General features: G+C 47.1%; 3 protein-coding genes across 3 annotated transcripts; 2 read left to right on the forward strand and 1 right to left on the reverse strand.

Annotated features, from left to right (window-relative positions):
* Nucleotides 1–214: 214 nt before the first annotated feature.
* Nucleotides 215–4,263, forward strand: LOC131258791 (protein O-mannosyltransferase 1). Its single transcript, XM_058260170.1, has 4 exons — nucleotides 215–558; nucleotides 653–818; nucleotides 2,318–2,453; nucleotides 2,519–4,263. The coding sequence occupies exons 1-4, from the start codon at nucleotides 215–217 to the stop codon at nucleotides 4,261–4,263; spliced, it is 2,391 nt and encodes a 796-aa protein (XP_058116153.1).
* A 1,102-nt stretch (nucleotides 4,264–5,365) lies between these two features.
* LOC131267034 (fatty acyl-CoA reductase wat-like) lies at nucleotides 5,366–7,497 on the forward strand. The gene is made up of 6 exons (XM_058269783.1): nucleotides 5,366–5,581; nucleotides 5,980–6,114; nucleotides 6,198–6,769; nucleotides 6,851–6,988; nucleotides 7,052–7,168; nucleotides 7,257–7,497. The coding sequence occupies exons 1-6, from the start codon at nucleotides 5,366–5,368 to the stop codon at nucleotides 7,495–7,497; spliced, it is 1,419 nt and encodes a 472-aa protein (XP_058125766.1).
* Nucleotides 7,498–7,564: 67 nt separating this feature from the next.
* Nucleotides 7,565–8,948, reverse strand: LOC131267041 (sperm-associated antigen 1). The gene is made up of 3 exons (XM_058269795.1): nucleotides 8,192–8,948; nucleotides 7,994–8,121; nucleotides 7,565–7,930 (listed from the first exon to the last, which is right to left on the reverse strand). The coding sequence occupies exons 1-3, from the start codon at nucleotides 8,946–8,948 to the stop codon at nucleotides 7,565–7,567; spliced, it is 1,251 nt and encodes a 416-aa protein (XP_058125778.1).
* Between the last annotated feature and the right edge of the window lie 522 nt (nucleotides 8,949–9,470).

Below are 9,470 nucleotides of genomic sequence, written 5' to 3' on the forward strand. Positions count from 1 at the left end.
GTTCCGTAGCGCCCTGTTTCTGTTCCCAATAGTCAGTTTACTGCTCACTTCACGACCAAGCAGAGCTCCATTTTGTACCTGTTGTTGTTGCGTGGTAGCCCACAGGGACGGGGTGCTGCTTCTGCTACGAAAACAGACCGTGGCGTCGATTGCGTAAAGCTGTGTGTAAATGTCGTGGCATTGGTCATCGCGTTGGTGATTTTATCCGCTCGAGATGGAGGTAATTGGTGATTCTTTGGACGGGACGACGGTGCGGAATCGCAAACCGCAGAAAAAGCAACAGAAAGTCACCGAAGAGGACAGTAAACAGAGCGCTGCGCTTGACGAAAACGAAAGACATCAATCAAGCGACGAACCCGCCCCGTTGAAGTCTGGGCATGGTGTGGACAAAAAGTTGAAAGGTTTCACCGAGGCGATTGAGGAAGTCACCAACGGTGACGTCGTCGACGATCGCTTCAACGTCACAATACGAGTGCAGTTCAATGCAGCCACCGTGGGTCTTTTCCTGCTATCGTTTCTGACGCGATTCTATCGCATAACACACCCGAGGGGAGTTGTGTAAGTAGTGTGGTGTGAACTGAACCTCCAAGCTTCAGTGCTTTTCTCCCGGATGTGTGGCATTTTTATCTCTTTCCCCGTTGTTTCGTTGCAGCTTCGACGAAATCCACTTTGGCAAGTTTGTATCGCTCTACCTCAAGAACACGTTCTACTTCGACCAGCATCCCCCGCTGGGAAAGCTCCTTATCGCGGGCGCGGCCGGAGCCGTCGGTTATAGTGGCAGTTTCGAGTTTCCGAAAATCGGTAGCGCCTACGATGAGGTACGTAAACCGAAAAAGAGAAGCCACCATTTGCCAACCGTCCACCAGGGAACCAGTTTTCGTCCGGCCGATTTATTACCCCGAACTCAATGGCGTGGCCGATGAGATTTGAATAGAAAACTGGTTTCAGAAGCTCAGCAAGTCTGACAAGTTCAACCGCAACCTTCACTGCGGAGAGGGGGTTCCGCCCGTTGCGTTTGATTATTTCGCTGAAGATGAAAGTGAAGACGCTGCCCGTCTTCGCTGTCGTGTGCATTACGTGGGTACTGTTTACAGAAGGGTTTAGCAAAACTCGCTCACCTTGCATGATTTAGCGAAAGACGAGTGGGGAACTGATGCAGTGGACTGTCTGATGCCGAATGAAAGTACAGCCTAACTGTGTGTCATTAATATTTGTCAAATGTCAGTGCCAACCATTCTGACAAATATTTTGGCAATGAATAGATTGGGTCAATGTAATAATGATGGTTTTTACCAAAAATGGCATCCTCTTTATCGACGCGTAAGCTTTTATTGGGATTTATTTAAACAAATTTGGTAACTTTGAATGTTTTCTATTTGTTGTCAAGTAATGGTAATGTGAGGCAAATTGACTCTCTGAAAACGTTAACTTCTCGCCGACTTTTCAATATTCCCAATTTTCACAGAATGACTCTCTAACTTCTGTCATCCTCCCAAAAAAGTAATTGACATCGAAACTCTGAAATTGTCATATAAATGAAGACTTTGAATAGTACTCTTTTCCACGCTTCATTTTAAATTGTGGAGCCAAACGGCCCAGGTAGGGAGGACGTTCCTCACGCCCGTTAGTAATTATTTGATCCGAGCTATTAATCGTGATGAGATATTTTTTAAACATCTGCAATGAGAATATATTGAGTTGAATGTGTTTTGCTGCAATGACTTTTACTTCATATATTTCAATATGAAATATGAAAAATTAATAATTTGTTAGTAGCGGAACCATGAGTTAATTTAGCTAGGACATTACAAATAAGTTAGTAGATCTTCCTAAGCCCAAGCCTAAGTTTGTATCTTCAAACCTAAGCCTAATAAGTCGATGCGTATTGCCCCTGATTAGTTTTGTTTCCACAATAAGCTTGCAAGGATTACGAATCCAATTCTGTTCAGTATTCGCTAAGCAACAAAAGTAATTCTATTTAATTTGCAACAACATTTTAACACATGTTATAGCAATCTTCTATATCCTCGGTCCATTCTAAATGTAAAAATTCAAAAATTCACATGAGAAACATTAGGAATGGCAATGAATACAATCTATTATTTCATTGTGTTTTGAATGGCATAATTCAGCTAAAAAAGTGCCGGTGTTGACTCCACCGGGGCAACTTGCCTCACTTTTCCCTATTTAATTTGAATATTTAAAACTAGCATGAGATCTAAATTAATTTTCCAATTAATTGGTAATGATTAACGAGTTTGGTAACTTGTGTTTGTTTTGTTTAAGTCAATATTAATCTCTACAACTTCTTTTCCAGTCCGTCCCAATCTTTGCCCTTCGGTTTGTGCCGGCTCTCTGTGGAAGCTTGCTGGCACCGATCGTTTACTCCATCCTGCGACAGGTGAAACTTGGCCGAGGAGTCAGCATTCTGGGAGGACTGCTCATTATTCTCGGTATGCAAAACATCTCAAATTGCTTGAGACCAAAATAAATAAATTCCCTACCTTTCCATTTCCAGATAATGCCCTGTTGACGCACTCCCGATTCGTCCTGATGGAGTCGATGTTGTTGTTCTTCGCCGCGTTCGGTATTCTGTCGGTGCTGAAGTTTGTCCAGGCACGACCATTCTCTGTACGCTGGTGGGTCCTCGGATCGCTTACGGGCTGCTCTCTGACGGCGGCCATCTGCGTGAAGTTTATCGGATTCTACAGCTACCTGGTGGCGTTGTACATTGTGGGACGGCACGTGTGGCTGGAGCTGCCGGATCGGCGCAAGTCGAACGTCTACATCATCGGGAAGGCTGTCGTCCAGATTGCCCTCGTTCTGGTCGCCTCGCTGGCCGTCTACCTCGGGTGTTTCTACGTACACTTTGCGATGCTGTACAAAGCGGGTCCACATGATAACGTGATGACGAGCGCTTTCCAGGCTTCGCTGGAGGGAGGTTTGGCCTCGATCACCAAGGGTCAACCGTTGCGCATTCAACACGGCTCACAGATTACGCTGAAGCATACCCACGGTCGAGTGTGTTGGTTGCATTCCCATACAGCCGTGTACCCGATCAAGTACAGCGACGACCGTGGCTCGAGCCATCAGCAGCAGGTGACCTGCTACGGGTTTAAGGATGTCAACAACTGGTGGATAGTGAAGCGTCCGGAAAAGGACAATCTCATGGTGGACGACGAGCCTGACTACATCGAGCATGGAGATGTTGTGCAGCTCGTGCACGGTGTCACTAGCCGGGCGCTGAACTCTCACGACGTGGCGTCTCCGATGTCGCCCCTGTGCCAGGAAGTGTCCTGCTACATTGATTACAACATCTCGATGCCGGGGAACCTGCTGTGGAGGGTGGAGTTGTTGAACGGCAAGGAGTCGAAGAACAAGTGGCATGCGATCACGTCCCAGGTGCGACTGGTGCACGTCAACACGAGCGCGGCCTTGAAGTACTCCGGCGAACAGCTGCCCGATTGGGGCTTCAACCAGTTCGAGGTGGTCGCTGACCGACGTCAGTACACGATCGACACCATCTGGAACGTGGAGGAACACCGGTACACCGAGCACAAGGACAAAAAGGAGGTTTTGAACAAACTCCTCACGACGGAGATGATTCCAACCGAACCGACGACCCTCTCCTTCTGGAACAAGTTCTACGAGCTGCAGATGAAGATGCTCCTGCACAACGACAAGCTCGAAAGTCACATGTACTCCTCGGAACCGCACGAGTGGCCCCTTATGGACAAGGGTATCGCGTACTGGATCGATGGTAACTCGAACGCTCAGATCCATCTGCTCGGAAACCTCGTCATCTGGTACTCGGCCACCTTCGGAATCGTGCTATACGTAGGATTCCTCGTGTTCTACCTCATTCGCCGACGACGCCAGCTCTTCGATCTGGATCCGGCAGCGTGGAATCGCTTCCGGCTCGGAGGCGAGATCTTTCTGGCCGGATACCTGATCCACTACCTACCGTTCTTCTTCATGGAGCGCACGCTGTTCCTGTACAACTACCTACCGGCGCTGATGTTCAAGATACTTCTCCTCTGTTTCGTAGTCGACCACTGTCAGCAGGCTATCAGAGCTTCCGGTAGCCGCTCGAAGCTTGTACTCACCATATTCCGCGCCATCCTTGCCACCTGGTTCGCCGGAGTGCTGTACTTCTTCCGACGCTACAGTGTACTCAGCTACGGTACGACGGCACTATCTGCGGACGATGTTCTCGGGTTGCGCCTCAAGGACACCTGGGATCTGATCGTCCATAAACCATAGAGCGTAGAGATGTAGCGCATAGTCGTAGCCAGTACGAAACCAATGTGAAAAAATACTCTGTTTTCGTTGTGAAAATAAAATGTTACTCGTACCTTTTAATAACCTACTTGTCCTATCGAATACATTAATACCTAAAATTCCCCGGTGAATACCACCTGTTGGTTAATTGTTCTAGCAGTTTGCCTTACAATCCACGCGACACTTAGGAATCTCCCCGGCAGCGCAAACAAAGCAGGTAGTAAGCGAGAGAGTGCGTCAGCTCGAGCACTTCTTCAAGGTGAAGTGCACGAAGCGAACCAGAAGAAGAATCGGTGACACCACACGGTCTGCGAAACGCTTCCCTGACTCTGAGGCATGTGTCTTGGCGCAAAAAATAAGACATTTCCCAAACCTTAGCTGACTTCAGTCAAAAAGTATGTGACTGGTACGATGTTTGCTGGTACGTTGCCTAGCGCTATTTTTTGGGGGGATGTAAACACTTGAACTCAGGTTTGCTGGCTGTTGTTGTTGTCGAAGATCAGTTGCTGAAGTATGGCCGATGGTTTTCTTTTGATTGGAATTTCCTTATGGTGCTGATAGTGTTGTTAGCTGGACGAGATCCACATGCGTCATTGATAAACCTAATGTGTTCCACTTACGAATCGGATTCTCATCAGGGTCCAGTTCCTAAGCATAATACCCATTCATTACATGTGCCGGGTAAGTGGTTGTGGTGGTGATACGACCGGTGTGACGCGGTCGAATCCATCCTCGAGAAGGATCTTCAGATCGGCGAACAAAGTTCGAATCAGATGATCACCCCTTCCGAAGGTGTATGCAAAACTTCTCGACCACTTCAGCTTCAAAACAAAGTTTGGGGAACCTAAAAAAACGGTGCTCTCTAAATACACTTGGAGTAATGCGTGGTTTTTGAAGAGCCGGTGGATTACGATATAAGACCGGCACAAGACCGGGAACACTTTCATTGTCGATCGTGCACCAGCGGGAAGAACAGGTCGGAACGAATTTTGAATTGTTACGCTGCATTTGTGTTCTGTAAAGTGTTCCACGTGTGTCTGCGAATTGCGAAGGAAAAGTAATCGTTTGAGTTGTGAGCATAAAAATGGGAGATTTGGGATGTGTACCTGGTGCAGAGGGTGCCATAAGGAAGTATTATCGAAACAAAACGGTACTAATAACCGGAGGAACGGGCTTCATTGGAAAAGTGCTACTGGAGAAGTTACTGCGCTGTTTCGAAGTGAATAAAGTGTTCCTGTTGGTGCGACCGAAGCGCAATAGAACCGTCACCCAACGGCTGGAGGATGTGTTCGAGGATGTGGTCAGTATTTAGTTTCCCTATCTGTTGATACTCTTATCCTAATAACTAACTTAATCGATAGAGGCAATAGAGCTCAGGCCAACGTAAAATTCTACTTTCCCTACTTCAAAGATCAATTTTTAATATTTCCTCCTTAGTTATCCTTCTTAATACCACCAAATGAGTTCTAAATGTTCTCCATTATTTCCTGAAGTTTGCCAAATGAGTGTTTAATTGGGGGTTCCCAGAATGATTTCATCTTATTCAAGAGAGCCATTCAAATAAACGGCAAATAAAAGGGAGAATAAGAAAGCTCAAGAAGGAATAATCAATTAAAAGTTCTTAAGACTCCGCCGATTTTCAAGCTTTGGCGGATGGTTCGCAATAACGCTTCATTGGTATCTCTTTTTTATGTACAGGTTTTCGACAACCTGAAGGCATCTCCGGGAGGCGGGAAACCACTCCTCTCGAAGGTGATCCCGATCGAGGTGAACTTCCAGTCGGACAAAGTCATCAGTGCCGAAAGCCAGCGTGTACTTGCGGCAGAAGTGGAGGTAATTTGCATCAATCGAACTGCCACGAGGTACTCGGGATGCATTCAAGCAGCAATCGCTTACCATGGTTACGACTCCCGCAGATAGTTTTCAACGTCATGGCGTCGGTCAAGTTCAACGAAGACATCGATACGGCACTCGACACGAACGTGGTATCGTCGCGCAAGCTGCTGCTGATGGTGGAACAATTTCCGGCGCTCCAGTCGATCGTGCATGTGTCGACGTTCTTTTCCAACTGCCACCGGAGCCATATAGAGGAGCGGATCTACGGTGACCTGCCGTTCGGTGGGTTCGAAAACATCCTGCGCCTGTTCGAGCATTTGTCGGCGGCGGAAAAGGACGCACTGAAGCCACTTATTCTCGGACCGATGCCGAACAGCTACACGTTCAGCAAGCGCTGTGCCGAGGTGATGATCCACGAGCAGTTTGCCCATCTACCAATTGCCGTGTTTAGGCCACCGATCGTGTCCTCGGCGTACCGGGAACCGTCGCCCGGTTGGGTGAACAACTTCAATGGTCCGGCTGGGCTGGTGGTATGTGCCATTCGGGGGCAGGTGTTCTGGTGCTATGGTGCGGACGATGCCACCGTGCACATGGTTCCTGTGGACTATTGCGTCAACGCGTTGTTGGCGGTCGGTTGGAATAACGCCCAACGGTTGGTATCAGCCTGGGAACGTTTCCTCAAAATGCTCCGCTATTCTCTGACCGATCAACTTTCGTTTCTAATTGCACACAGCACCAGAACAGAAGGACTACTCCATGGTGAGCTCGTACCGGTATACAACTACGCCTTCCGGGACAATTTGATACGAAATCGGGACGCTGGTGCGCTGCTAGCCCGCGGCATAGACTCGTGGGTCGGCCGTATTTTTGGGTAAGAATTGCCTTTTACGCAGTTGAATGAATATTAACTCTACTTCTCTGACACTCAATTAAGCCGCTACACCATCCACATTACATCTTCGATGTTCATGAGGAAACTGTTCATCTGCTACTTGCTCCTCCAGGCGACGATAGCAGATCTCGTTAGAATGTTTACCGGAAAGAAACAAATGTAAGGCTAGCTAATTTCACCAGCAGATATACAAGAATCCCTCTCCTAGTTGACAAATCCCGTCACCTTTCGATATCTTCCTCAACAGACACTACACCAACATCAAACGATTGGTGAACCTGGACGATTCGACCAGCTATTTCCGGTGCCATTCGTGGACGGTGGAAAATGGCAACATTCGGAGGTTATGGGATCGTGTTTCACCCGAAGAGAAGCGGCTGCTACCGTTCGATGTCGAAACGCTCGACTGGAAGGACTACTTTCGCTACTTTGTGAAAGGAGTTGCCGCCGCGTTGCAGCGAATGAGGATAGCGAAGCGACAGTGTTAAGAAGTTCAAGAGTATACTTGGCTATTTTTTCAATGAAGTGTAAATTATATATTTTCTTTGTTATAAATTACAGTTCCTCTATCAAAGGTGTACGTTGGGCGTGATTCTTATCTCTTTGTAACGTTATCGGTTGCTTACTACGTACTGCCTGTTCCTGAGCGCCCTGGCGTATAACACTAGCCGTATCTTTTTTCAGCTGCTTGATCGCCGTCGGGAGCCTATCCTTGATAATTTTCTTCGGTTTCACCAAGGCACTAAAGTCGATTTCATCTTCCTTTGGTTCCACCGGACTATTGCTCACTTCCTCGATCGTCATTCGGAAAGCGTTTGGTGGTGGAAGATCCGGTAGTTGTCGCCTGAGCTCGGCCATACTGCTGAGGGCAATAGAGTTCGATGGTTCGAGACGTAACACCTCGCAGTATACCTTGTAGGCCTAAAAAGATGACAAATTGGGGTTATATCTAACACTACAAACAGAAACAGTTAAGAGTTTTACCTCTCGCGGATTGTTATTTGACTTTAAAGCTTGACCTTTCCTCAATAATGCTTTAACGTTTTCCGGTTCACGTAGTAAGCATTGATCGCAGTCCGCAATGGCTTCCTTGTAACGATGCAGTTTTATATCTGTAATATTCGGATGAGTTTATATTTGCCCTAGCTTACCATTAGTCGAAATTCGACAAAGGGTACTCACTTGCCATGGCCCGATTGTTGAAGCATGTGGCAGTCGGCAACAGCTCCAAACTGCTGCTATACTCCCGGATGGCCTCTTTGAACTCTTTCGCGCGGAAGAAATCATTCCCTTTGAGCCGAAGGTTTTCCGCCAGTACCTGTTTTTCTTGCTCCGACAGTTTCACTTCAGGCGGCAGTTCCACGATTTTTGGAGGTTCGACATTTTTACGATTATTCGCACGGACTAATTCCCGATGGCGCTCCTCGTCAAGATCCATTTTCAACAATTCCGTCTCCGGATCGTACTGGTCCCAGCGCGCATAATCACACGAGCGAATCCTCTCGGCGGGAGGTTTCTCTGAGGCATTGCGTTGTTTGGCCGGCTGTTGATCGGCGTCGGGAATAATTTTTCGCACCGGAGGTAACGTGCCGTCGTCGTCCGGAAGCTCAACGGAGCGAATTTCGCTGCTAAGCGTTTTCATTTCGTCTTCCCAGCGGTTCAACTGACTACACAGTGAGTTCCATTGTTCCTCCGGCATGGTATGGCGTGTAGCAAGAGGCACCTCCTTACGCAAGAGTTTACTATCGGGCCGTAACACCCGCAGCCGTTCCTCGGCGAACGCGGTCAGCTGCGGAAAATATCCTTCCTCGCCCGAGCGCAACACTTTGAGAATGTTTTCCACCTGCCGACCATCGTTGCACTGCCGGATGTGCTCAAAATCCAACTGATCCAGCAGAAGGTCGTACTTTTCCAGCAGACGCGTCGGTCTGTTCGACATTTTCACGCACCCAACGTTCGAAGGGATCTGAATGAACACTCCTAGCAATAGAACTGTCTTACTACGATTTTTAACTCGAGCAAACAAACAGAAACCATCATCATGGCAACGGGTTGCTTGATACGATGTCGTTATAAACAAGTTTTGTCAATAGCAAGGACAATGCTGTGGAGCTGTTTGCTTTGCAACAATCTGGCTCTAGAAAATTTATTAGTGTTGGATTATATTTTATTCATAAATTGATATAACAAAACTATTCCTGGCATTGGTTGAAATGGTGAGCCGTGAACTATTTTTTCAATTCAAACTTGCCTTGTGCATTGCTGTAAAGCCTACATTCAGGGGTAGTCCAACGGCTGTATTTTGAATACAGTTTGAACTGAGTTAAATCCAATTTAAAACCAGTTTGAAATGCGAAAAGTTTTAATAATTCAATATTTAGTTTACGCAACTGAACCGCTAGTTGATCAAAATAGTGATTTACTGAATCATTAAAACAAATCTTGGCTCAATCGTCGATTA

Source organism: Anopheles coustani, chromosome 3 (assembly GCF_943734705.1).
Source record: "Anopheles coustani chromosome 3, idAnoCousDA_361_x.2, whole genome shotgun sequence".
NCBI lineage: Eukaryota > Metazoa > Arthropoda > Insecta > Diptera > Culicidae > Anopheles > Anopheles coustani.

Excerpts from the sequence above, each read along its gene's own strand:
- LOC131258791 (XM_058260170.1), top strand. The coding sequence starts at position 215 with ATGGAGGTAATTGGTGATTCTTTGGACGGGACGACGGTGCGGAATCGC. Across the intron at positions 559-652 it reads ACACACCCGAGGGGAGTTGT|CTTCGACGAAATCCACTTTG; the intron begins GTAAGTAGTGTG and ends GTTTCGTTGCAG. Across the intron at positions 2,454-2,518 it reads AGGACTGCTCATTATTCTCG|ATAATGCCCTGTTGACGCAC; the intron begins GTATGCAAAACA and ends TTCCATTTCCAG.
- LOC131267034 (XM_058269783.1), top strand. The coding sequence starts at position 5,366 with ATGGGAGATTTGGGATGTGTACCTGGTGCAGAGGGTGCCATAAGGAAG. Across the intron at positions 6,770-6,850 it reads GGTTGGAATAACGCCCAACG|CACCAGAACAGAAGGACTAC; the intron begins GTTGGTATCAGC and ends AATTGCACACAG. Across the intron at positions 7,169-7,256 it reads TTTACCGGAAAGAAACAAAT|ACACTACACCAACATCAAAC; the intron begins GTAAGGCTAGCT and ends CTTCCTCAACAG.
- LOC131267041 (XM_058269795.1), bottom strand. The coding sequence starts at position 8,948 with ATGTCGAACAGACCGACGCGTCTGCTGGAAAAGTACGACCTTCTGCTG. Across the intron at positions 8,122-8,191 it reads CAACAATCGGGCCATGGCAA|ATATAAAACTGCATCGTTAC; the intron begins GTGAGTACCCTT and ends CGAATATTACAG. Across the intron at positions 7,931-7,993 it reads CAAATAACAATCCGCGAGAG|GCCTACAAGGTATACTGCGA; the intron begins GTAAAACTCTTA and ends TCATCTTTTTAG.